Source organism: Filicampus tigris, chromosome 14 (assembly GCF_054856515.1).
Source record: "Filicampus tigris isolate MCC_2025a chromosome 14, RoL_Ftig_1.0, whole genome shotgun sequence".
NCBI classification, from domain to species: Eukaryota; Metazoa; Chordata; class Actinopteri; order Syngnathiformes; family Syngnathidae; genus Filicampus; species Filicampus tigris.
Genome location: NC_141230.1, coordinates 15,246,620 through 15,274,518, shown reverse-complemented (window position 1 = coordinate 15,274,518; position 27,899 = coordinate 15,246,620). Strand labels below are relative to the sequence as shown.

Genomic DNA, 27,899 nt, shown 5'->3' with positions numbered 1-27,899 from the left:
TATTCGACATATTTTGGCACTTGGATGTAGAGAGAGAGGAGCTTTTCCATGCTGTTCACCTTAAATGTATACCACCTATTGTCTCACCAATTCATAATGTTCTTTTTGAAACGCCACAAGATGGTGCCAAAGCCATATCTAATCGAAAAATATTACTCTGGCGCCATCTTGTGGAATCTTGGTGATAAAGAACTATGTTGAATTGAGGGTAGGGAGCTACTATTAGGTAAGGAGCTTCGATTGGAGAGGCCAAAGCTCTGTCTTATTGAAAAGTAGTGCTTTGACACCATCTTGTGTTATCCACAGGCATTTATAAACCATATTTCCGTTGGGAGGTGACAGGACAAGTTTGGCAGGAATTTCTGTATCGGGATTATTCAAAAAAGTACATCTATCCGTCCATAAAAAATACTTTGTAGGAGTAAATATGTAGTATATTTTTATATGAAAAAACAGAGAACAATTCCTTATCCAGTACAACGGGAAGTGGCACATACTCGCTCGTTGCATGGTGTACGTTGGCACCATTGTAACCAGAGAACCCCCTGTATTTAGCCAATAATAAGAAAAATAAACTCGAGAGTAGCCTGCTAACTAACAAATAGATAAAATAAGTATATTTATCTCTCCAAGCATTTAATGCTCTATTTCAATAACAGTCAATTAGTAAGCATATTATTTTCTTTTCACGGTTGGTTGACTAATATATCACCTTACAAGTGTTTCTTTGATTACAGCTACATAGATGCTAATCATTGCCTATGTAAGCATTAGCCTTAAGCTAGCCTTTAGAGCTAGCTATGTGACTGAAATACGCAACATACAGTGCAATTTCCTTTGTTTTATGTTTAGTTTGACAGGAAACTTCATCTGAGAGCGGCAATAATCTGATGGTAGCCTTTTTGGAAGAATATTTATTAATTCTATTAATGCTGTATATTCCCCCTTCTCAAAAATAGCAACAGCCGAGGTTTTTTTCTCTTGAATTTTCCATTTGCAATAGTGGAGAACAAGAATGGGAGAGAGAGAGAGAGAGAGCGCGCAAGACAGAGGCAGAGCGAGAAGGGGGCGGGTCCTGGCTTGTCGAGTGTTTTGAGCACCGTGGACAGCTCCAGTCTCTCTGCGTGCGTCTGTGCTCAAGCGACAAGCAATCACATCCATCCCCACATAAACATCCAGCGTTTACCTGTGTGTGTCTCTGTGGATTGTGTGGACTCTTGCAGCCCCCGCGCCGTTAAAAGTCTGTGTGAGTGTTTTTAAGGAAGTGGATCCCGCCTGAGTTCTTTTTGTCTTCCACTCGCATCGGAGCATGGCTGCGCGTCTCCGTGACTGTTGCTGACGCGTGGGATGTTCCTCCGTGCCGCGTGGATCCTACTTTAGGATCTAAAGAAGCGGTGTGAAGTTTGGGCTTCGGGCGAGCCGCATCCGCACTAACAACAACGGCAGCTGCCGTGAGGCGGTGAGTGGTCCAGACGCATTCAGCAGCCAGGATGAGGTGCCTGCGTGACTTTTTAAATTGCACTTAAAGACAGAGGAGGAGCCCGACACATCTGCAGGAGCAGACCTTCTCATCGTGCATCTGCACAAAGCCTCATTTCGCACTCTTTCCCCATTAGCGTAAAACCAAGATATCGGGAATGAAGAAGTTTCGGAAGGTGTTGGACGGGTTGACCACCTCCTCTCCAGGTGGCGGGACTATGGGATCGCCGTCGTGTGGCAGCGCCGCCGGGACCCCCACCGCAGCGCCGACCCCCAAAGAGATCGACGTGCAGGAGACGCTCGTGTCGGAAAACTTTCAGCTGTGTAAGGTGGGTGCATGACTAAGCTTATTGGTCCAGCCTGGCCGTGCTTGTATCCTCCCCACCCTCTTTATTTACAATCACACACACGCTGTGTTGACAATGGAGCACCCCTGGTATCATTTTTCATTTGGTGCTTTGTTGAAAGTTCCCCACAACACAACAAAGGAGCATTGCTACCTCAATTTGCTGTATTTTTAAAATGTATTCTTTTGAACGGCCCCCTTTTGACAAGCCATTCGTCATCCTTCTACATGCACATCTGGCAAAGCTGACATGTGGCAGCAGTTGTGGGAAGCTCCCAACAATACGTGTGCGTACAGCCCGCTCATGTGATCCAAACACGTCGGTGAATAGCAGCCTTCGCGTTGCATCAGCAAGCACACATAAGTGATGTGGAGGCGATGACATAACTGGTGTCCCTCCCTTGCATACAAAGTGCACACAAGAGGGACCCTGCAGTACTGTCCTCATAGTTGATGTGCTTTTCACCGGGGGGTGGGGGGGGGGGGGGGTGGCTGGCGCTGATGCCGATGTGCGTGCTCGTGTGCGCTGGGGTTATACAGTAGGTGTATTTATAGCGCGGTGCATTTCGGGGCTGACTGCAGCGATTATTCCTTGCGCTCGAAAGAAAAGGGTGAATTTTGGCGAGCTGTGTGAATAATTCATTAAGAACCCAAGAGAATGTGGGTTGTTTGCCGTGCTGGATTTTTGGAGCGGAGGGAGGGGTGGGCGTTTGTCTTTGATTTCTACAAAAGGGATTGGAGGAGGAGAAGGCGGCGGTTGATTCACAAGAAAAGGATGCTGCAGAGCACCCTCAACGAGCTGGCTGGCGGGCAGACGGGGAGGAGAAAGTGCTGGAAAAAAAGCGGCGGGATTGTCGAGTCCCATGCCGGAAGCTGCGCCTTCTCGCTGAGTGCTTTAATGCACTGTTGATATTAAATACACTGAATTGATTGACGCTCTCGTGTAAAAAGCACAAGTGCAGCCCATTCCACCTGAGTACTGTGTCTGCATTTGATGTGTGTGTGTGTGTAGAGGTGAGTTACACAGAGGGAGGAAGATTCAATCAATGCTTCGCCTCCAACCATTTCCCACCCCAGACAGAGTTCAAAGGGTGATGAACGGGTTGTAAGTCTGGCCCATGTGTCGTATTATCATTCTTGCATCTATTTCTATCACCCCCCCCCACCCCCCCACCCCCCATATGTGAAGCTTGGCCTCAAGTCATGCCAGATTTAAAAAAAAATATAAATAAGACTGATACCAGGTGTCTGTATTTTATAGAAAGACTCTAAAGTAGAATGGTTAGCTGGTTGTTAGTAAGAGCGTATACAGCCCTCGAAAAAATGACAAGGCTGCTGCAGAATGAGCAATTTCTCCGATTTTTCTATTTATAGGTACATATTTAATATCGTGTAATATATAAAATGTCTTGTAAACTATGCAGAAATTTTCAAACAGGTTTACTGACAAACGCAACAGAGAAGGCTATGTCATATTTTGACTTTGTTGTGATGATGTCAATGCATGCACTAGAGTGTGTGTGTGGGAGTTTTTTGGCAACTTCTCAAACTTGCCGTCGTCCTCACCGTTGCAGTGTGGGAAGTTGCCATAACTCCTTTTGTTTGAATCCTGTTTCACGTGTTTTCATTTCAAAGCAGGCCGAAGTGGAAATTGTGGTCACCGAAGTGCCGGTAGAAGCTTTTATTGAACTCTCCCTCAGACTGAATGAAATCAAGGGAGAAATTTGAGGTAGCAGGTGGCTGAGCGGCTCATTGAATCTTTCCTCTCATTTCTAACAAGGAAAGGCTGAGAGAAGATGACCTGGGAATCACTCTCGAGCTTTTCTTCTTGGTTATTTGACAGGAGTGAAGCTAAAAAAAAAAAAAAATCATGGCACTGACTAAAACTCTTCCTAATATGGATTTCAGGAGTAAAGTGCAATTCTTGGATACATTGATGCCATGACATATACGAGTGACCCGACCCGAAAATTTTCAACAGACCAGCCGTCATTTGGTCGAGTTTCATTTTCAATGGAGATACGAATGCTGTATGATGGCGGTGAATACAACTCAATTAACTTCACAACAAATAAGATGACATGATAGTGAATAATCTTTTTTTTTTTTTTTTTTTCAAAAGATGCTTTAGAAAATTACACGTTGTGTATTTAAAACCACCACATCTTTGCCTTAATGAAGTCCGTTTATCTTAATGCTATCAAACATTGCAAAACCCCATAGACCTGCAAAGGCATAGCATTGGTGTAGCAGTGTTACAAACATTTAAACTATGGATATTTGAACTTAAATGGTGGAGCAACACATGTAGACATACAATGTAACAATACTCACGGGCATATTTTTTTTCATACTTTGCGAAAAATTACCAATAAAACTGCAGCTTACTGGGTCGGTTGTGAAACTCTTTTGTGTGGGTGGCCCTATGTCTTTATTTTACCTCCCCCAGGGGCCCAAGGTGCAAACAACAAAAAGAGCTGCACAATTTTTATTGAAATGAAGCAAAAAATGCGGCAGAAACTATAAATGTCTTTACATTCTATTTAGAGCGTTATTTTTTCCTGTAATAAACACATACAAATCATGTTAATTTGTTGGGGTTTTTGGGAATGTGGAACTGATTAATGGCAATTCCATTGATTTAAATAGGGAAAAGTGTTTTGAGCTACGTGCATGGTCACGGAACAAATTAAACTTGTATCTCAAGGCACCGCTGTAATTACATCACATCACATCACATCGGGACCTCCACTGAGTTTGTCGTTCATCCGTACGCACTTCCTTGTTGATCGAGGATAATATAAACTGACGGGACTGGACCATATCTGATTCTGAATAATACAAATAAAATTGAGCGGGTTCATTCTCGGCACATGCACCATCCCTCCACAAAATAGCGATTTGTGGCAATTTGCTATGGAATTCCCGCAGAATCCTGCTACAACAAACACGCCAACCAGCAAACGACTATCAAAGCAATACTTGCACTCTTGTTTTGGCCCTCACCCAAAAGCGTTCTGCCCACTAATATCGTCCCATAATAGGCTATAATGTGTTACATTAGCATGAAACATTATCATCACAGTTGCAGCATCCAGGTTACCCAGAGGTGATACGCTGAGAAATAGAGCACAAACAATATGCTCTTAAAATAAAAGCAGCGCGTGGCCCACACAAGACCAAAAGCCTTTCTTTGCTTACGCTACACTTGGAAGCGTTGACACAAGCAAGTATGATGAGAGCATGTGGCTGCAATGTCAGCACACAGCGAGTGCAAACAGGACCAAAAGGGAAGAATGTGTGCTCCAAATAACTGCCAGAGATGGGAGAACTTAAAAAAACTAAACAAAAAAACATCTGATGTCAGAGACTGCTTCAGATGTCTACAAACATTTTGATGGCGTGATGTTAAACAGTTTCGGAATACGTTTTCAGCAGTTGAGTGTATTAGAAGAATCTGTCAATTTCTGGAGCTTTTCCAGGGTCATGCAACAAAGCTGCCAAGCCCAAATGAGCATGGAGGTCCCTGTAAAGTGAAAATAAATCTGCTAAGTTTTACAAACCACAGATGAGTGCTGTTAAGAACCGTGCCAAATTGGAATTGACTACAAAAAATTGCCAAGACTTGGACAGCATGGAAAAGGGGATGCTACTTAGTCTAGTATCTTTCTTATGTCTACACATGATGACAAATTTGAGCTGTGAAAATACAGTACATCCACTTCAAGCCCCCAGTGGTTGGAATATATCCCACCGGGTGGCTTTTCCACGCCTCAACAACGAGGCACTTGAAATCGTCAGTCCGCACACTCGCTGTAAAGCCAGAAAAAAATCCCCACCTCCTCACTCTTCCGTCTTTCTTTGCACGCGCACACTCACAGCTGACAACGAGGCGCTCTAAAGTTGCCGCGCCAGTGGGCTTTACCGTGGAAATTACATTTTCAGTGTGTAGGTCTAGCTAGATAGCTAACTGCACTCTAACTTGACCTTACAGAGTCTTTAAAAGAATCTATGTATTGGTTGCATGGACATTATCATTAAAACATCAGTTTTGGAAATGTATTTATACGAACAGAATATTGTGTTATTTTACATGCGTTGCACAAAGTTTATAGTGTTGGTTTTGGCACACATCTCAAGAGCCTGAAGGACAGTTAAAAAATAACTTGCGCGCCCCAATAAAGAGGCCCACTTGACACTCACACGTTATCACACATGTTTGAGTGCTAGCTGCTTCATACTGTGGGATCTAGAGCTTGTTAAAATGTCCACCCCTGGGACATCTTCAGGCCATTTCCATTTATAATATCCTTTAAACCATTATTAATATCGAAATGAGATTTGCGATGACCCTTCATAACAGCAAATTCACACTGAATGGGAAAAAAAAATCCTTTCAATGTCAGGCGACAGGACATATTTGATCAGAAAATGTCATTACTTTTTAAATGTCTTTCTTTTTTCAGCCAGTTCCCTGCTGGTGATTAATTTGATTGTAATAAGATTTAACTTAGCTAAAATGATTTGATCAACATCTGGAGTTATACTTAGATGATTCAAACGTGTAACCTAAACAGCTTGGGTCTTTTTGGATGGGCTACTATGAATTTTATATGCCAGATGGGGTAATTCGAAAACCCCTTTCCTTCATGATATGGACATTTAAGCACAAGATCTTGAAACTTTTCGAAATGTTTCTTTTGCTAGTGGAAATGGTAGAAGTTCACGGCAGTGTTGTAGGAACGTTTTGTTTAATCGGTGCACCCTAACGTGTCAGAAAGTGTCCCCTGTGTCCTCAATATCTACTATAATGAGTGGTAGGTGTATGTCAGGTTATCCGTAAAAATCCACTTCCTTGTCGGTGCTTTGCTTATTAGTGGAAACACCATCTGAAGAAACAAATTCTCATTCTTGTTTCTTCTCTTTATCGGAATCCATTTGTCATGTCTTCAGTTACTCTACAAATGAACACTGCTCAATGTGATTCTAATAGCTCCGTAATATCGCCCGCAGTAGCAAGATGTGGCGTCGGTTCAACCAAAATTCCTTGATGCTTTTGACTGTATTGTATTCGCAGTTTTACAAGATGAACCCTCCAAACGGCCTTGGTCCTTTTTGAAGCCATTGACAGAAAGCTGATTACCTCTTGTGCGGCAAATTTACTTCACATGAAGACTTATTACAGCTCGCTTTGCTTTCGCGTTGTATTAGGCACATTGTACTGAGCGGCCAGGACAGAGAGGCGTGTACCATTTTCCTGCTGATTTGAGTTTATGATCATAAGAAATCTGAGAGGCGACAAGGGTGTTCTTACTACTCTTATAGTGTGTTGTGTAAGGCTCCAAACTTTTTTTTCTTAAAAAATGGTTCTGACAATTAAAAAATAAATAAAAAATAAGAACAAGTCGTATTAGATGAAGAAATAGAAGAAGATAGGTTAATCATTACAGTATATGACACAATAGAACAATAGGCACAACAACAGCCGCATCAACAACAGTAAATGTTCTATGATGACAGCAATGGTAATGAAGACTCTACACAACTACTGTAGTTGCTCTTCTATTTGTGTCCGGCAACAGTTTTCAAATCAGTTTACCGAGCAGATCGGGTAAGGAAAATCACTAATGCACCCCACTCCACAGGATAATGTTATCGAGACATCTGATAATTGGATCCGATCACTTTGATCAGAAGGAAGGAAAAAATACTCATACCGTATAGTTGCTTCTTGCCAACACATAATAATGAGAGGTGATCGATATAAAAACAATTACCGTAGAAACCAGATCATCTAGATGAGGCCAAATAGAGAGAGTTGTGGACCATTAATTAACAGAAATAAACAAGTAGAGGCTGCTCCTTTCACTTCTGGTGATCATTAAATCCTTTGTTTGACTTCACCTCGCTGTGTTCGCAGCAACACTGCAGACTCTCAATAGGTGTGATGAGTCAGTATGATGGACTTTCAACTAGTCTCATATTACATGTGTCAGAAGCCTCAAGTGATTTCTCGAGTAAGAAGGGGGCGATGTCAGGCTAAAATGGAAAGCTGAGGGGGGAAAAAAAAAAAAAAAAAAAAACGATGACAGAGAATCGATGTTTGACATTCACTTTGGAGCATGGAACTCTGCGGCAAAGGCAAAAGCAGCTTGGCCACCAAGAGGCAACTTAATCAGCCGGGGTCAACGGCGTTTGGTGCAAAAAGAGTCTTGAGTGATGCCAGCATGTGCAGTCTCAGCAACAGACTCTCATTCCCTTAAGTAAACTTCCGCAATCACTCTTTCAAAAATGGATCTCCTGGCACGGCAGGAGAGAACTCTCCTGGCAGGATAGAGGAAATATGCCCCGGTCCTCGTTGCGCATTGCAAACGCTCGGAAAATATGCTCAAAAGTTCAGCAGAATGCTCATTGGTGAGCAGACCTAAATGATCTGTGTATCATCTTTTTCCGTTGTTTGTACTCCGCCTTCTTCCCACGTTCCAGAAACATGCAGATTAGATTAAATAAAGACTTTACATTTTAAATTGCTAATGTGAGTGCGAATAGTTGTTTGTTAATACAGAGAGAATGTAACCTGCCTCTTGCGCATAAGTCATCTGGGGTAGACTCAAGATCACCCGTGACTCTAATGAGGACAAGCGCAATAGGAAATGAATGGAAAATATGAATTGCAATACTTTAAGTAGAATACCATCTGTCATAGCCATTGCGACCACACATCAACTATTTTATAGTAGTGCTCTGTAATATTAATGAACCAGCCAGGGACATTAGAGCAAAGACAGACTATTGTCAAAGCTGCACTAAAAAGTGACTTTTTCAGGCTAAAAACTTTAGTAGCAAAAAGATTTTTAAGGCAGGATAAAGTTTACGGGCACTTTGACAGCTGCTGTGTGTCAAGGATGGAAAAGCTTCTCTTTCTGCAGGGAATTTGATACATTATTACTTTTCTACTTCATGGGCATTTGGACTGAAACCATCCAACTCCACTGAACCGTGGCCTCTCTGCTATTGTTGCTTTTTTTTAGGTTTAGACATGCAAGTTGTGAATTGTGTTGAATATTTCATGAAATGTTGTTATCTGGATAATTACGACTTGTTCTCAGAAATGGTGGCCCGTCCCGGGCTGCGGTCATGATCCAGTTTGAGTGTCAATTTTTTTTCCCTTAAAAGAAACATTTTTTTTTCTAATAATGCATATCGTCACTGTCCTGTGAATGTTATGTACTGAAACTTATGTAATTTTTTTTCAATTTTTTTTAATTTTTACGTGAATGGGGGTTTTAAATCGCAGAGATTCCATTACCATAAAAATTTGATAAAGTTACAAAATTGGACATATGTAGTTCAGAAATAAAATAAAGGACCTTACTGTGCCTTTTGAGCAGGGAATAATACTGCTTCCGGTTCGTGACATGCCGACGCCCTCATGTAAACAAGAGCCCTTTATAACCTTAAAATCCATCAGTTTCAAAAACAGCTGTTACCAATAAACTGGCAGAGTAAAATTACAACACAATAGCGTTTAATTGAGTTCCTCGCTGTCCATAATGTGACAATACGTCGGCAGAAAATATCCCGTTACGGTCGTCTCATTTTGAGTCCACAAGTTACTGCAGCACTAAATGAAATAAAAGCAGCCCGGTTACCGTGGTAAAGTGACGTTCATAAGGGTCCATCGAGAATGCTCCGCCCCCTCTGTGCTGATACCTACGCTCCGCCCCTGAGTTAAAATCTATCTTGAATCTTCCCCTATTAGTATTTGTGGGAGATTCTGCACTTCTACTGTATTTTATTGACTCTCCGGCAGGAGGCGTTTTCGAGACTACAATTTATTTGAGGCACTTGTGATGCTGCGGAAACAAAGGACAGTGACGCTACGTATTACATTTCAGTTTCAAACAAGTTCTAGAGATGCAGCGCGAACATGTTGGATAGTCACCGGCGATGATCCCGTGCGTGCGTGTGTTTGTGTTCAAAAGTGAAATAGCTTCTGTTCGATTTTGTGTGGGCTTCCAAAATTCTCTGTCCACTCAGTCTGTAGGCTGCTTGCATCACCTCATGTTGTGCAAATATAATCAGCTGAGCTTTTCAAACAGCCTCTCATTGCACTCCAGTGCACTCTTTTCAACAGATCAAGCCTGGCAAGGGTGTCTCTTCTCTGGCCATGCTTGATTAAGCGCCACATTAATACGCAGTCATTTTAGTGACGTGCGGCTTCCAGTGAGTGTAAATTGTTGGATATGAGGTTGTCTCACTCACCAAAAATTATGAACCCAGTTTGTTGAGGATGCTTTAAAAAAACACACACACACTTTCAGGCACCGACAGACACAGTGGACTTGTTCAAGGACATACCCACATAGTTTTAATCAGCCATAAATCTAGTGCTTTATTTACATGGATGATGAATTGACAAACATGTCATATGCATGTTCAATATGGGAATTAAATCTATGATGAATTTATTAATTAACACCAATATTTAATAAAGGTGACAATTGTTTTTATTAATATTTCTGAGGGCTACACATTAATCAAGATTTGGGATTAGAATGGACTTTTTTTTAATTAAAAGGCAAAAATAAAAACATATATAATGCCATCAATGTATGGTTTGTCAGCAAATTTTAATGAGAAACAAAAAAACTAAACAAAACAATAAAATCCTACTCGATTAAAAATTGTAGACAGAAATTTGCATACGAACAAATGTCTTCTAACCTAACTTCCTACTTTATGGAGGCGATTAAAAATATCAGCATGAAACACTCACACCGTCCATGTAAATTCATGGTTGTGATGTAAACTGTAGGCCGAACATCTTTTAGCATAGATGATAAAACAATGAATGTAAGGAGCTTTCTAGAAAGCGTGGAGGAATGTGGAGCAGATGGAAATCTCTTCACCTCAATAGCATTAGAGGAAGAACATGATCTTCACTAATGGACAGTTGCCAAAGCATCATTCATTTGGGATGTATTCCTAAGTGCCAGCAATGTATTTTTTTCTTCTTCAAATAAAGCAGTACATGAATTAACTTTGGCACCGCTTACTCAATTGTAAGCGCACATTTCTGAACAACCCAAATATTGGTTTTAGGTGGTTCTTGCAGAGTTACTGTGATTAAAAGCTGGCCTTTTAAAAGATGGGATCTCAGATTTGTTTGGAAAATTACACGTTTAGTCACTGGCTGTGTAGTGGCACACTGTTGAAGCATCGCTGCAGTTCCCATTCAGTGGCTGTGTAAACGAGAGTGTGAATGGTTGTCTGTCTCCATATGTCCCTGTGAATAACCGGCAACGATTTCAGTGTGTAGTCTGACATTTTTTTGCATGAAATCTCATTGCGAGTCCAAGCGGGGCAGAAAATGGATGGATAATTTTTATGTATTTTAGAATGTGGGCAAATCAGTTCCATGAAGCCCCAGTGAAAAGTCATAACAATCTCCTCCTACTCCTCCTCCTCCATTTTTAAAATTGATGCTTTGTTGGCTATTGAAACCGCACTTTTATCTGAGGAAACATACGCCTAACCTTTCCCCTTGCCTGGTTTAATGCTGCCAGACAGTGTGCATAATTTTATCTGTAGACGGGGTATTCATCATTTTTGCAAAAGCAGTACGGGAACATTCCAGACTAAATGTAAGCACATAAAACGCGTGTTAAAAGAGTGGTGACAAATGACCTGGCTAACAAACAAATTACTTTATGTTGCACACAATACAGGGAAGGGAAATTTCTTCATTTTTCAAAATGCATTTTCAAATCATTTTAAATTGTACCAAACAAATATTCGATACATTTATATAAATGACTGAAAATAATGGTTGAAATACAATGGATGAAGTAGCTCATGCCCTCTTCCACTGTCAACAATATATATAGTTTATTTATTTATTTATTTTTTTCATAAAGTATGTAGTTATAGTTTGCTTCTCCAATCCTTGTCCAGTCAAGTCACCATGGAGAGATGCTTCTGAGTTTTGTTTTACTTTTCAGCCTCTGAGCTCTCATGCTGCACACTTAGCCTTGCTTGTGCTCTCGAGTGTGTGCATTCATGTGCTGTGCAGGAGGAAATACATATCAGCATCAGCGATGACTGGAACACTTTCAGCAAAACAAACACAATAAGCGTATTTTTGGGCTTTGCTAGGATCGGCAATTCCATACTTTTCTTTTTGTTTTATTTATTTGTATATATATATATATATATATATATATATATATATATAGATAGATATATAGATATATAGATATAGATTATGATGATCACTGTATCATCAAAGCAGACCCCCCATAAATTATAACGTCTGCTCTGATCCTTTTCATCTATTATCACCTTGAAAACATTGACATTTAAATTATGTATTTCTCTGTAGGACTTTTGGTCGGGGCATGGGGATTTTAAAATAACTCATCTTTATAATGTATGGGCTTTGCCAGCATAATTAATGGCATGGAGTTGCTAAAAGATCTAAAACGTGTAACTTGAAGATGGTGCACATTTGACAACGATAAAATGGCCACATATGTTATTGTTACTGTATATCAACCACTCCGGCAGAAATAAATAGGTGTGATGATTACGCTCAATGTTTGTAGCTATAGTCGCTCAGTGTACGACCGGCTGGCAGTAGAGACATGGGCACTGCTTTCTATTTATAGAAACAGAGGTCTAGACCATCTCTGCAGCTCAACACTGTTTGGAGCGCGATAGTGAGAGAATGGTGGGTGGCCTGAGCTAGTTTAAGTCTGCAAGGTTTAGGATTTATGCGTCGGACTATCGAATAGAACATCAGCCATGTGTTCTTAAAGGTTGTGTGGACGCAGAGATGAGCAAACGACAGGGTTAGAGAGAAGGGAGGCAGGATGGTCCTTTGCTGCAAGTCATTGGCTGAAGCATTTCCAAATGCGTGTCTTGCCTACCATGCGTGCATCACTTCACATGAAGAGAGTCCTTTTGTGTTTTCGTTTTCCACCGTGCTTTCTGCCGGCAATGGGCACATCAACATATATATATAACGGGTTGCAACCTGAATTTGAACATAGATTGAATATCCATCAAACGGCAGCCAGCAAATGTTTTTCCGAGGCAAAAGAACACGGTCCTGGTGCAGGCACATAAATAGATGGACGGTGGAAGAATCGAACTGTCTTGACAAATACTGATACACTGAGAGACGTTGCCAAAAACCAGCCTCATAGCGTCGTCAGCCTTGCAATATGTATGAGCCGCTCTCGGAATCATCAGAGTAAATGCACTTCTCATCCACTTCTCGGCTCTCTTGTATGTATATGTGGGGGTGGCTCGTCTGTATCCCAGCAACAGTGCGCTCGAGTGGGGTCAGAACACCTAACAGGGTCTGGTGGAAACTCCCAGAGGATGAATGTGTGTGTTTGTATGTGTGTGTGTGTCGGATGTGTACATGAATGGCTCTTCTCTGCGTGTGTGTGTGTGCATGGCTATTTGTTTTGAATGTGGCCACTTCAATGAGGAACAGCCATGGCAAGTGATTCTCGACAATTTGGTCTAAGGATGATTAATATATCCCGTTTCATTTAAATACTGCACCTGCAACAGTGCACTTGCCTAATAATGGCATACTTTCAAAAATATCTCACCATTTCTTCAGAAATTGCACATGGCTGAAAGACCAATACCGGAAATGTTCGTGTCACAGCAATCCCAAGATTAAGCATACAATATGCTGTACTGTATTGTTTATTTTTATTTCTTTATTTTTATTTTTTATATTGAACCACAAAAACATGGCATGATTGTCAAGGAAGAGTCTGATTGCCACAAAGACAGAAAACACTGCATAATAAAGCAATGGAATGGGTATTTTGAGAGACTGTTGCCGATGATGTATTTCAGTGGCAGAGACTCTCCGCGCTTTGCTTTCTTGCCGTGTATTTTTGCTGTATATTAAGTACTATTGTAAAGCACAGTACTGTATTGGTATGGCTTGACAGTGCTGCAGCGCTTGGTCTTGCTGCTCCGAGCCTTTTTTTTTTTTTTTTTTAATTTGGGGGGGAAAGCTCATGTGCATTTCTGATTGGCTGTTAATGAATCGCAGCAAAACTATTGGTCGATGATTTTCCACTCGTGAAACCTATTAGCCGAACCCGGCACACTGCCTCATTGCTTGGTGGGCGGCGGGCCTCAGAGGTGCAATATTGGTGGAATTTCAAAATATCCCCTGGCGTGTCCCACTCTAGCTCTAGCATTCTTGTGAGAATTACAATGATTAATTGCAAAGCATTAAATAGAGCAATTTATGGAATTAATACACTCCTACTCATTCTATGTGGCAGTACAGTTGCTTAGCACAACTGCCTCACAGTTCTGGGGTTCAGGGTTCAAATCGTGGCCCCTATGTGCTCTGGCTTCCTCGTATATTTAAAAAACATGCATGTTAGGTTAATTGAGGCAAAGGCATGAAGATGAGTGTGAGTTTGTCTCTATGTGCCTTGTAATAGTCCAAGCTGTACCCCGCCTCAAAGCCCAGTCAGCTGGGATTCGCTTCCATCTTACCTGCAACCCTAGTTAGGAAAAGCGTTTTAAAAAGGGATGGATGGACACAAAGATTTTGCCCATGTAGAGTGTTACAAAGAGTCCTGTTTTGTGAATTTACTGTTCCAAGCAGACACCAAGCCAACGCAAGTTCACCCCGCCGTCAACGGTCCTCATGTTGCGCTCTGTGTTGTTTCTCATTTTCCTCCATCTATTTGATTCACCACTGAGCGAATTCATCGTGTTTGCCCACAGATGCTTGTATTATCCTTCCAAATTCATGCCTGCGCATGCTTAATTAAAGCTCAAAGGCCCAGGAGATGAGGTAGAGCAGAGGGGTTACACAACTCTGACAGCTCTATGCAAACAAACAACCTCCACTTATGTTTACGAGATTAAAAAAAAAAAAAAAAAAAAAAAAATCTGTTTTTAGCATCAGTCACATTCTAATTGTACTACCTCACACTGCACTTTGTACACCACTTCCACACCGGTAATGTCCATCGCCTCCACATCCGAGTGGAGTAGATTACAGTAAGTGAGGCAAAACTGGGAAATGACTAATGAATTTCAGATAAGGGGGTGGGGGAATAGTCTTTCACCTTGTCAAGTCTATGGCTGGTTGTCAAGGACCAATTTTAACCGTATCTCTTTTTGTTTCTGATCATACCTTGAACTGCCGTCTCTAGAAGATACTGTAGCTGACCTTGCAAACTTTGCATTTATTTTTCAATCAGAATTTTGCTCATCAAAATTCCGCTTCATTGTCACTATTGTCTTCAATAATGCGCATGTACAATCAGTAGTGTGTCCGTGCAAAGCCTCCTGTGTGGAATTTCAGCACTCCCATGGGAATACTTGTTTTTTATGTTATTTTTTTATACATTTTGTTGTTGTCTTACCAGGGGTTTGAATGTAATTGAAAAGTGTTGGTAAACTATTATTTGCCATTATAGTTACTTTCTGACCTTTTCATTATTTCAACCAAAATGAGCGAGAGAATATGTTGAAGCAATATCCTTTGATAAGAAAATATGAACTTACGAGAACTTAAAGTAATCTTATGTCACACACACTTAAGAACTCCTGCGAGGTTCGCAATCACACTTTCAGACATGCACGGGAGCTGTCTGTGATAACACTTTGTTGGCTATTATTGGCAGTGGCATACAGCCCGGAGCCATTCATTCAGAGTTTTTCATTGAATTAAATGTCACAGATTTAGCTAAATGAGCTCTGTTTTTTTTTTTTTTTTTAAAGGCACCGCTTCAGCTAAAAACGGAACAGTTGAATGTCACAATAGAATAGAAAACATTGAAATTGTCTCTTGTTTTGTGTTTGCGTTGCAGACGGTGCGCCATGGTTTCCCGTACCAGCCCACTGCTTTGGCCTTCGACCCCGTGCAGAAGATCCTGGCCATCGGTTCCAGATCAGGCGGTGTTCGGATGTATCCTTTCACCTGCTCACCCTCACCTCAGCACGGAGACACGCTAGCCGACCGTATGTATACAAACATTTGAACATAACAATGGCAAAGCAACATAGTCCAGCGCAGCGGACACCTTATTTCTGATTATTTTTGTTTTCCAATTGTGAGATGGTATCCGAGCACACCCAATAAGGGCAATTGCAAACGCCACTTTTGAGAATTTGTGTTTTGGCTTTTCGTTGTTTTGCCACAGACTGATCCTTTATCATTACCTTGGTCAAGGATATGAAACGGGACTTTGTTTCGCCCCACAAAACCTTGTGGAGACGTGCGACGTGGGCTGAGGAAGAATCCATTTGGTTTTATACCGATAATAATCGATGATCCTTCAAGGGGAAATTCAATTTACACTCTGTTGTATATTTTTGTGGCACACCACACAGAGAAGCAGAGCGCACACATGCAGGCTTGCAGGGTGAGATGTTAGATTGCGCAAAATGATTGTGAGCCTGAGCTGGGATTCAGGGGGGATTTTGGTGCCTTGCTCAAGAGCACCTCGGCAGTAGTTGCAATTTCGACACCTGATCGTCCTGTTCCAAAGCCTCTTCCTTAAAATGTGTTCCCGTCATTTTTCACCATTCTTCTCACAGAATTTTGGCTAGAGCTCAACAACTAAACATATCGTCGCTGTCATGTGAAACACTTATCTCCATTTTTTTTACATTTTTCTTATTTTTACAGGAATGGTATTTCCGCGATACAGACATCGCATTAATGTGAAATGTGTTTCCATAAATTGGAGATACGTGTTTTCCACAGGACAGCGACGATATGCAAATGGCTCGTCGTGTATATTTAGTTTCTTGAGTAACCCCAAATGTAATTGTAGAATCTCTGCCAATACCATTGGTGATAATACTCATTTCATGCATTTCAAACATTGATTTTCTTCCGTGATAAGCAAATAAGGTGTGATGAACTTTTCTTTTGGACCGCAGAATATGTTTCATGTTGGGTTAGTGTAGAAAGCACACTTTTGAGACAAGACTGTACTTTCATCGCTAGTGTGTTGTCACACACTATGGATGCCTGCACTGCGTCTCTTGGCCACTTTAAGCGTTAATGGAGCTTAGTTGGATTAAGTTAATGAGGTCATTTTCTGACAAAGATCAGTTGAGCATTTGAAACATTACAATGAACACATTGCAAAAATGAAGGCTAGTTCACCAGGTTATTGCAGTTTTCCCTTTTTGCATGTGCCTCGACAAAAGAGCAAAGTGGCCTTTAGAGGAGATGTATTATGCAAGTCCCCCCCTCACACACACAAACACACGCACACACACACTTCAAAACAGTTCCCAGGCCTGGTGTCTTGCTTTGGTCAGATAACCTCAAGGATCAGAAATTGCAGCACACTTTTCATCCTCTTTTTAAGGCTCTTGAAAGCAGGAGGGTTCGGTTCAGGGGGGTGGTAATGTGTCATGCAAATGAGCCACTGCTCACCCCGCCTCCTTCTGCTGTGTGGCGTATCAACATGAATGCGGTTTCGGGTTCCCAGGGGCGAAGCTGTTTTGAGCCCTGATTTGGAATTTTTCTTCACAAGAAGAGTCAGCCGAGCCTCATAAAGAGAGTAAAATCATAGTTTGCGTTTTCACTTGTCAGAGGCAGCACGTTATGATGTAATAACCACTGATTTAGTTGTCAATTAGTATTTCGATCAGTGCTCATGCAGCGGACACATTGCCAAACACAAATTAAATTCACTGATCCAAATTAGGATTGTGAATGTCTATCCTCTGCTCAGGGACACTCTAGTTAACGCTGTGTGATGTAAAGTAACATACGGTATCTTTCTAGTACAAAACAATGTATGGGACATGAAATTTACTGAACATGCGACAATTATGCATCAAGAATTCTCACGAGAACCATGTGAGATACTATAAATAGATGTGATTCTAATGCAGCGATTTCCAACAGCTGTGCTGCGGCAAATTAATGTGCTGTGAGAGATCATCAGGTGTTCCATGGGAAATTTTCCAATTTCACTTTTTGGTCTGAAAATTATCATTCATTTTTGACAAATAATGTGCCTTGTATGGCAGTGACGTATAGTAGCATGAATCACAATTTAATGCTTTTTCAGTAGAAGGGACATTTAAACAACAGAATAATCACTTTGTATTAAATTAAACAGGCCCAAATTTTACACTTAGTCATTAAATTTGTGAGTAAATTAAGTCAAGATATATATATATATATATATATATATATATATATATATATATATATATATATATATATATATATATATGAGTGAATTCAACTTTTTCATTGTATATGACTCAATAAAGGTTGGGAAAGACTGCTCTAGTGCACCTTAATGCAGGGGCCTCCTCGTCCCCCTCCTCCTCATCTTCCCTTCCGCCCTGTCATTTCACATTGCACAGCTGTCATGTCACAGGCTCGCAACTGTCCCTCCAAGAGCCCACGCCCTGGGTCACTCGGTCACAAGGAAAGGAGATGGCGTGTCAGTGGGACCTAGGTAGGAGATTACACTCTCATAAATACACAGTGTTCCTAGCATCCCCGTAGGGAATCTGAGGAAGAGGCAGCAAACAATTATCGATGCTGCTGTTGTTACGCTGCTGGTCCTGCTGGGCTGGATGATGAACAGACGTCGCGTTTTGCCGCTAAGAGAAAACGGGGCGGGAGATAATACATTGAAGCTCTAAAATGAGAGATGCAATGTTGTTTGAACATTTGTGAGAAAGTCAATTCTAGAGTGGGAGAATAAAAAGTGTATGAAGCTGTGGCTGATGAAAAGCCATTAAAACGAGTCTTGATTAAGTGATAAGCTCAGCCAAATGAGGCAATGTGATCTCCTTTGTACCATCTCGCATCATGTGTCATCTCTTCCCTTGAAATTCCACCGCTTGGCTGTGAAGCGAAACAGAGATTGCGGCTGGATGGAAGCCCTTGAGTGACTTAGCCTTTGTATCGACATGCTGCACACATCTCGCAGCGCTCTCATGAGGGCCCTCGCTGATTCTCTTTCTCCATAGCCACACTTTCTGTTTTACTGTTTTTCGCCTTGCCCCCCATCGCCTTTAACTCCTCTTGATTTCATCTTGCATTTATTACATTCATGCTTCCTCCATCCTTCACAGCCTTACCCTCCCCCTGTGTCCACCTGTCAGCGTCACCCCATTTATTTCTGCAATGCAGCAAAATGGTGGAATTTGACACTAATAGCAACAGTATCTAAATGACTAATACAGTAGAAGTCCAATTACTTAGCAAAATTGTTGGTTGGAAGGCATTGCAATTAAATGTGCTGATACTTAAAGTGTCATATTTGCTCGCTGGATTATTGAATGACTCATATCCTGGGCAGTAGAGCGCATCAGGGGTTAGGCCAGTTGCCTTTATATAAAAAGATTCTAGGTTTGTATTTCCGTTTGGATTTCTCCCTTTGCCTGTGTCACTATGCTGCCAGTAATAACCGTTTTGGTGGAGGCAGTGACTGTGTCATGTGGCTAATTACTACAGTCAAATCACCATATTTCCTAGCCGGCACTCTTGGACAAATAAAGGGCTCTCCTGAAATGGCTGCCCCCTCCCGGCACCCCCTCTCAGTATAAAATAACATTAGGTAGCTGTAATTACACTAGTCCACAAAGTGGTACATTTTGGTTTGGTATGCACCACTAGTCTCCAGGCTCCATCGGGTGAGTAAGCGCGACGCTGATAGATGCATGAGCGCCGCATATAGAGTGACATTACAGCAGCAGGACAGCGTGTCTGTGGATTTCACCAAGAAAAACAGGAGATTGCTCTATGAAGCCAGTGTCAACACAGTGTCATCAAGAACAACTGCAAATTAGTTAAAAGTGGAAAAAGTGCAAAAAAAAAAAAAAAAAAAAATCGCATGATACCCCCGCGGGAGAGATGCTAACGGAAGAGGGTTATTTAAAGACAATTAGCTGGCTAACTTACTCTTCAAACCCGCTGTGGACACGCTTCAAACGCGCCACTTACTCACGTACTTACCCAGCTGCGTGTACTAACTTCCATTGCGAGCCCTGGGGTTGGTTTTGTCGTATTGTATAATTATTTGGGTCCAACAGACGACAAATCTGCAAGCATTCAACAAGTTACTTATTTTCCACACTTCCCCTCCTTCACAATTCCCAGCCTTCAAAATAAAAGCATGCCAGCAAATCACTACGCAGCGGTTTTGCTACGGCGTATTTTCGGAAGTAGGAAAGTGCATGATGTGCCAGTATCATACTTGAGTGCTGCGCGCAGCTTGAATATACTTCCAGACAGAAGTTGTTTTGAAAGAAGCCTAAAAAGAAGCCTTTCTTTCTTCACCGAGTAAGCTGAGAGGAAATTTGGCCGCCTCGCGAGCACGTCACACGCATAAGGGCCGATTAGTGGGCCGGACTAAAATCCACTTCCGGCCATGCTTAATCCAGCCATTTTTAAAAATGTGTCACCCCCCACCCCTCCGCCCCAAAAATGGGCATCCGGCCGGCCCAGGGACGGACTGCCCATCTCAGTCATTACTATTACTGCTCCTACAGTTGGCAAGTAGAGAACTGTAAATGGTATCGGGTGATATTCAATCAGGAGCAAACAAGTCTGTGGCAGGACTGATCATGCCTGGCTTGTGACAGCGTGTGCTGATGCATAATCAGCTCAAGTTTGGACGCGGCATTTGTGGTTACAAAAATTATGCAAATACGAGTGCGGTTGTGTGCAAACATATCTCGTACACTTTTGCAGCTGATTATGGCCTTGGATGCGCTCCGTAGTAACTAAGCTACTGCGCGCAGCAACATAGTGATTATGTTTGCAGGCTGATCGTACAGTCAGCCGATGAATGACACAGCCAGACAGTGCCGAATGCTTAATTGATCGCTGTGCAGTCGTATTGTTTGTTTAATTGGAGCTGCAAAGCTGTCCCGTCACATGCATATATATGCTTGTGTGGCTAAAAATGGATTGTATCAGAAGCTAGCTGACCCATTGTGTGCACATAATCAATTAGCATTAGCCATGTGCTAATTACTGGCTGCTGGTAACTGAATGACCGTGCGGATGCGATTAGGTTTTTAATGTAATAAGCAGATGGCGCTTATCAAGACTGGCTAATTTAGCCCATTTTAAGAATCTTACTGTGGAGGTGTCTTGAGTTGATTTGCATTCATTACCATCTTAAATTTATAGATTTGCTCAGTGGAGATATGGCACTCTCAGCAAATTACAGACACTGTACAGCATTCGTTGCAGCACAAAACAATCATTCCGACAAACTGAAAAATGTGCCGCACCACCGGCAGACGTTTCCAACCCGCACAGTTCAGACTTCACACAAATTATTAAATTAAACAATAAGACAAGCACACTTCACTGTCTACCACATTTTAACATATTGTTTGAATGTTAGCTCTTTTAATGCAAATGTCATCCAACATTGTAGTTTATGTAATATATTTCATAATACAGTACTGTGTGGAGTAGCTCACAGCGCCACAACAATGATGTGTATTGACCGATCAACAACTCTTTCCAACATGTTATATACGTGGAACTGAATGTGAGTCCTTTGAAATGTGTTATCTAAGCTACAATGTTATATGACGCCCACATGAATTGATTTAACATGTACACTTACCAACCTATCGAGGGAAAATATCTTAGCGACACATTGCGTAAAGGCGATGGCTCTGCATTCATTTAAATGGATTGCATTTGTTATTAGGGTGAGTTTAGACTAGACTAGCATAGGATACAGGATCGAATAGGATTGAATTGAATACAATGGAAAGGTCGCGCGAGCCCAGACAATGCTCTGCAAGCGACAGAGAAAAGAGATTTTGTTCTATTTTGTCTGTTGGTTAGATCTATCTATCTATCTATCTATCTATCTATCTATCTATCTATCCATCTATCCATCTATCCATCTATCCATCTATCCATCTATCCATCTATCCATCTATCCATCCATCCATCCATCCATCCATCCATCCATCCATCCATCCATCCATCCATCCATCCATCCATCCAATGTATTGTCATCTATTTTCTCCATCTAAACAAGCATTGTGGGTGTTTCAATGGTGTTTCTTTGAAAGCGCTAATGTCTTTCCTCTGGGCTCCATTATTATGATGTCGCTCTGGTTTGGAAGACCGCTCATATCCTTTTAATGCCATAATGATGCCATCAATTGTCATTGGTTCCCATGATGCTCTGCAGTTTGTTGGACTTTGCCATGATGACTGAGCCGTATCACTTTTGTGTCCTTTTCAGCATGAATAGCAGGCTGGAGGATAATGGGAAGCATTTTGCCGATTTCTATATTTTTTGCAAATTTTTGTAGGCGCTGCACGTCTCCTGTTACTTTAACTCCGTCCATGCTTTCCTTATTCTGCTTTACTCTGACCTGGGTCCCATGTTGGATGGGACTTGTATTGTGTCCGCTTTTCTGGCAAATAATGCCCACCTCTTTCTCTGCCTTACTTCTTATCAGCCTATGATTGTGCAGTGTAGCTCTACTGTGCTTATTTGTGGTTTGAATATGAAATTTAAGTTTTCTGACACCAGTGAAGGAAATGTTCTACATACCGTGTATGTGCCCTGTGGCTGGCAAGTTTTATTGCGGTTCCCCGTCTTGGTGAATTAGATGACCCCTGGTAGGCTGTACAACTGTAAAGCAATTACTTTAAATTATTCTCATCCTTTCCATCCCAATGTTTCCCCATATCCTCCTTACAGTCATTATTTGCTCCTTGGGAGCGATGGCGAGGAGGTCGAGCAATGAAAGGTCAGATGACTATTTATAGCACTGCTGAAAATAATCTCAGAAATGCCACTTTTTTTTAAAATCAGGATTTATACTACTTAAGCAAAAGAAAAAATCCCACGTGATGGAAAGAAAAACATGATTTTAAATAATACAATTTCTTCATTTTGCCTTTCATTGTAATTTATTACGTTTAAGCAACATGAATAACTCCCGTCTGCTCCACCGATATTTCATAGGCTCTCACAGTCTCCCACATACATAGCAACCGCATGGCTTGTAAACATGCTGACGTTTTGCAATGAAATATCACACTAACACTTAGGGACTCACATCTTGTGAAGCGCACAGTAACCTTCAGATATAAAGATCCAGAACAGCTCGAAAAGCGTACCGTGTAACCTGTGATATCCTACAAGAGCAGGAGGATGCTTTGTGGTAAGAAAGGATAAAGTGCAAAGTGTAAGCGAATGACATGAAGGTGCTAGAGAAGATGTATGGGTCTATTTTTGTGCTGTTGTGGCTCACACAGCGGTTTGCAAGGTGCGGCAAGGCAGCACCATTGCTTGGAATGTTACCGCGCCTTCTTTAAAACTCTCCAGATTACTGACTGGTGAAATACATGTATGTATATATATTTGAACTCGCATAGAAGCAAACATTTTAGCTTGTGTGGGATGGGTCCTTGATTATTTTGTTGAGGCGTCATAGCATTTCCTTAGATACAATGCAAATACACAGGGGCAATGAGAAGAATTGGGACAAGCTCAGATTCAGAGAATGACAGCCAATTATTCATTTAGTGTGAAATGCGAAACTACGGTGAAACACGTATCATCACTAAACTACATATAAATTCAGTGAATTCAATCAGCTTTGCTGCCAGTACAATGTTACATCCAATCTGTTATTCAGTAGTAGGTTTTTCTTTTTTCGGTGCAGCATTGATGCTTTTGAAGAAGCACAGTGGAGGATGTCTCGCAGAGTGGGAAATTCTCATTTTAGATAACGTATATTAAAAAAAATATTGAGAAAATTTACAAATAAAAAGATATTTTGTAGGAAAACAGGACATACATAACAGAATTAATAAATGATGAAAAAATTGTGCACTCAAGAATCTAGATACTTTGGACTCTATGTTGTATACATCGTATGCAATTAAATGTGCTTCGGAAGCACACCTCTTGAAAGTGTGAAATTAATTAACAATTATGTAAAAATACACACAATTTTGGCATATACCATATAGACATAAAAAGAACACTTGCATTACACATTAGCATACTCATGCATGTTAGTGTCTTTGGAGACTCAAATTGTCCATAGAAGAGAATTCGAACCCGAATAGGCAAAGAGATATAAAAAACAACAAAACCCCAGAACGAACGAAAAAGAAAAAACATAAAGCAGGGGGCGGGGAAAAAAAGCAAGCCCAGACTATGCTCCTCTGCGGTCGCGAGGGTGAACCTCACCTTTTGCCCAAAGTCAGATGGGATAGGCTGCTGTCCAACCAGTCACCAACACACAATACAATTTGAATTCATGACAAAGTGACGCCAAATAAAACATCCGCCCTGGCTCATCAATCGCTTAATTGCGTTATGATGCACACAGCTGTGTTTTCCAGTTGCACCATCAGAACGTGCCAACAATAGCATGAAGTGAAAATTGAGTGTATAGGGTGCAAAAACTCTGGATGTAATCGAGCTGACTTTGCTGGTTTGTTATCGGTGTTGACTCAAATTATGCAAATTCAGACATGATCTGTTTGCAGACGTGCACTTTTTGTTTTACGAAACACACCGAGTAAAGCTAAGCCTGGCTTCCATTACACTGAATAGCACAACCTTCCACATGAAATTCTCAACGTAACCGATTGTTCATTCCAGCAAAAAGCAAGTAAAAGCACGGCATGCAAATGGAACTTTGTGTCCTGTTTTTGATGTATTTTTTTCCTTGCCGTCAAAGCCACAGCTTCTCCACTGACTTTGAATAATGTTCAATCCAAGGGGATTTAGCTAGCAGGTGTTGAAGGTCAACTTGATACTTGTGCTTTACTGCTCTGCAAATGGCAATTCTCTGGTGATTGTCCTCACTGCTAATCACCGATTGATTTGTGGGGCAACACATTCTTGCCTGTTGCACTTTTCTATTTGTTTCGTTGTGGCAAGAACACATTTGTAAGGATGGACTTGTTCTCATTTATTCGCCCACACAAAGGAATAGTCCACTAATGCAAGCTCTGTACTTTTGACATTGCTTCTAATTCATTCATTCATTCATTCATTCAGGGTAAACACTCATATTTTGTGCTTGTTGAGAGGTTGGTACATTGCCATGGGTATATCTCTACATACAAATGTTACCACTGAACATAAAAAAAAAAATGTGAACCTTTGGGGCAAAAACAATTTCTAAGCACAATTTGTATCACCGTGTCTTTGGTGAGCAGAGAGATGATGCAGTGAATCTCAGCAAGGTGTCAGAAAGAGGGAGCGCGCGGTGTCGCACATCATATCGCATTAATTCATCCTATCTTCTAAACAACAGACCCTTGCCGAAGGGCCTTTCCGGTGCCAGCTGCCTCTCTTGTTAATTTGATTCCTCACCTCATCGCCCGGGCCGGGAGCAGTCGCGTACAAGCGTCCAGGCGTTGTTGTCTAGACATCTGCCGGCCATGAAAAAAAACGCAAAAAAAACGCCTTTTTAAAATCGTTTCCCTGGTTTTCATGCATTCATGACTGTTCCTTTTGGTTTGCCAAATGCGCTACAGATGATGGAAAATGATTCATATTAGTGCTCATTAACGCTGCAGAGGAGGCCTGATGAGAGGAGATAGACATGGGAAATGATGCACGAGCGAGGCAGGTAATGAATGCAAACGCTTATGGAGCCATTAGAAAATAAATCTGCGGAATTTCTCAAAACTGAAAAGGTAAATACGTCTCTTTTTTTCTATCAAATGGCAAACAGCACTCTTGATTACATGTAATCGCTTTCCATTCATGAGGCCTTTACTGCAATGCCCGTGTATGTGGGAAAGGAGAGCCAGAGTCACCGATGGCTTTTTCAGGCATTGAAAGCCAGAACAGTCAAACACAGTAAGCACACTCACGCAGAAGCTCTTATCCACCACAGCTCTCACCGATAGACTCACATGCCGAATCGCAGACGTCACAAGCCAATGCACTAGGCCCCGCCTCTTAAAGGGTGTCAACCCCCCACAATTCTTTGCAATAATTTATCCTCTCTGCCTTCACTAGTCTAAACATGGCATTTCGATTAATTTTGTGGAATATGGGTTGATCAGCAAAAGCCACACATTTTTAGCCATATATGAGGGGCGGCCATTTTGTTACTTCTGTCGAAAATAATATAAAGCCATTATTATCCTTCAGTATCTGATCAACATAGTCAAAGTCGTTACCTGAGCAAAACATTTCAAGTTTAACGTACAGTGAGTGGAAGGGGGGGAAACTATTAAAAGTTGTTTTTATATAGTATACAAGTATATTGTGTATTTTCACATTTGTGGGGTTTGTCGTGGTGGCATAGAGGAAAGCAGGGTTGGCAAGGCAGGAGTGCAGGATATACTCCCAAATGTTATTAACAAAAAAAAAAAAAAAAAGGCAGAACTGTATGTGCCTATTCAACTGATGCATATGGGACTCTCTAAAAAGTCGTCCATAATTGGACTGTTAGAGAGTGAAACTGAGTTGTACGTTTAACCTGATCGGATCACGCAGACTTTTATGAGCGTGGATTCACTAGTGAATGAGCACAATGCATCTCACCACACAGAGTTGGGCACGACTACTGGCCTCCACCTCCTTCGATGGGGGAGGATGTGGGAGACCTGAATCATTGCCCACGGTGCTTTGTGAACAGAATGATCATGGACGTACTCTGCCAATTGATTATGTCAAGTTATTGCATAGCATAGTGTAGTCACAAAGCCAGCCATTCATTTTCTATGAAACTGGAGAGAGGCGGAGTTCACCCTTGGCTTTTCACAGAGACACATTCACACCTGTGATAAATTCAGAGTGAAAATGCATTTTGGGGCTGTGGGAGGAAGCTGGAGTACTCTGAGAGAACCCCCCTGAGAGAATAGCACAGGAAGAGTCTGTAGACCCCACAAAAAAAGGTGTGAGCTGACAGATTCAAAATTGAATTGGATTCATAGCATGAGTGAGGAGTGATTTGTAAAGAGTGGTAGTGTCTCACCAGATCCAGCAGCTAGAAGTGCGCTGGGAAAAAAAAAAAAAAAATCCCAGACAAGTAGTAACTCATAATCCTTGTGGGTTTTGGTAAGAGCAATTTGGGGGAATAAGAACTTTGTGTGTGTGATGATTTTGGTGGATGTGTGTTTTTTGGGGAGTGTGAAAGTTTGTAGTGTTTGAGTGTTATTTTTTGGGGGTTACTGTGAGAGGTATTTGATTGTGTGAGAGGCATTTGGTAGGAATGATTTTTTTTTTCCTTCGAGTTTTTTGTTGTGTATTTTTGTGGGGAGTTTGAGAGGTTTTTGGTATACGTGAGAGGTTTATGTTGTGTGGGAGGTTTCTTTGGTGGTGTCAGAGGTTCTTTAAATGTGAGAGTTTTTGGGTGAGGGTGAAATTTTTTGTGTGTGTGTGTGTCTGCGTATCTGTGAGGGCTAACTGTTATTTTTGCCATACATGCTACCTGATAATACTGACTAGCAAAGATGTAATTGTCAAATGTTGAACTCACCATGCGCCCGAATGTCACTTTGGACTTTTAGTTATTTAGTTGAGTTATTTAGTTAGTATTTATTTTGAATCATTCTTTTTCCAGACTAGAATGATTATGCAATGTACATTCTCAATGACTTTAAAAACAAAACCAAGTTGCACATTTTTGAATGTATTTTGGATGTTCTCTAATCAACAGTGTCAAAATTAGATACATACAGTAATTATGTGAGGATCCTCCTGATTTGTTCCTTATTTGCACATAAGCCTCATTCAGCACATCCATCATATCCTCCAAAGACCAGAGAGAGTGAGAGGCGCTTATATTCCTTTAATCTCATGCAGGTATATGTGCTCCCCCGGTATAAGACATTATTCATACCAGGAGAACACATGCTGGTAGTGCTCCATAAAGACATTTCTTCCCGGACTTAATACCAGATCTATTTTTCGTCAGTACCCCCCCCCCAGAGCCAAACAGAGAGTATAGAGATGAGAACACGTGGCAATTGACGCTATTTTCCTCATCTTTGTGTTCTCGTGTTTGGGTGATACAGTTCTTTATCTGTGGGGCCCCTGAAGGATGATGAGAGACG

The 27,899-nt window shown here is 41.3% G+C and overlaps 1 protein-coding gene across 12 annotated transcripts in view; it reads left to right on the top strand.

Moving 5' to 3' along the window:
• The first annotated feature begins 1,115 nt into the window (after window positions 1-1,115).
• Window positions 1,116-27,899, top strand: part of stxbp5l (syntaxin binding protein 5L) — a 93,052-nt gene continuing 66,268 nt past the window's right edge. For 11 of the 12 annotated variants that reach the window (XM_086052485.1, XM_086052483.1, XM_086052481.1 and 8 more), the window contains exons 1-2: window positions 1,116-1,808; window positions 15,697-15,794. In XM_086052485.1, the coding sequence (XP_085908611.1) occupies window positions 1,638-1,808; window positions 15,697-15,794 (269 nt within the window). In that variant the 5' untranslated portion in view covers window positions 1,116-1,637. The remainder of the gene's footprint in view (window positions 1,809-15,696; window positions 15,795-27,899) is intronic. The other variant, XM_086052474.1, reaches the window with a different exon arrangement.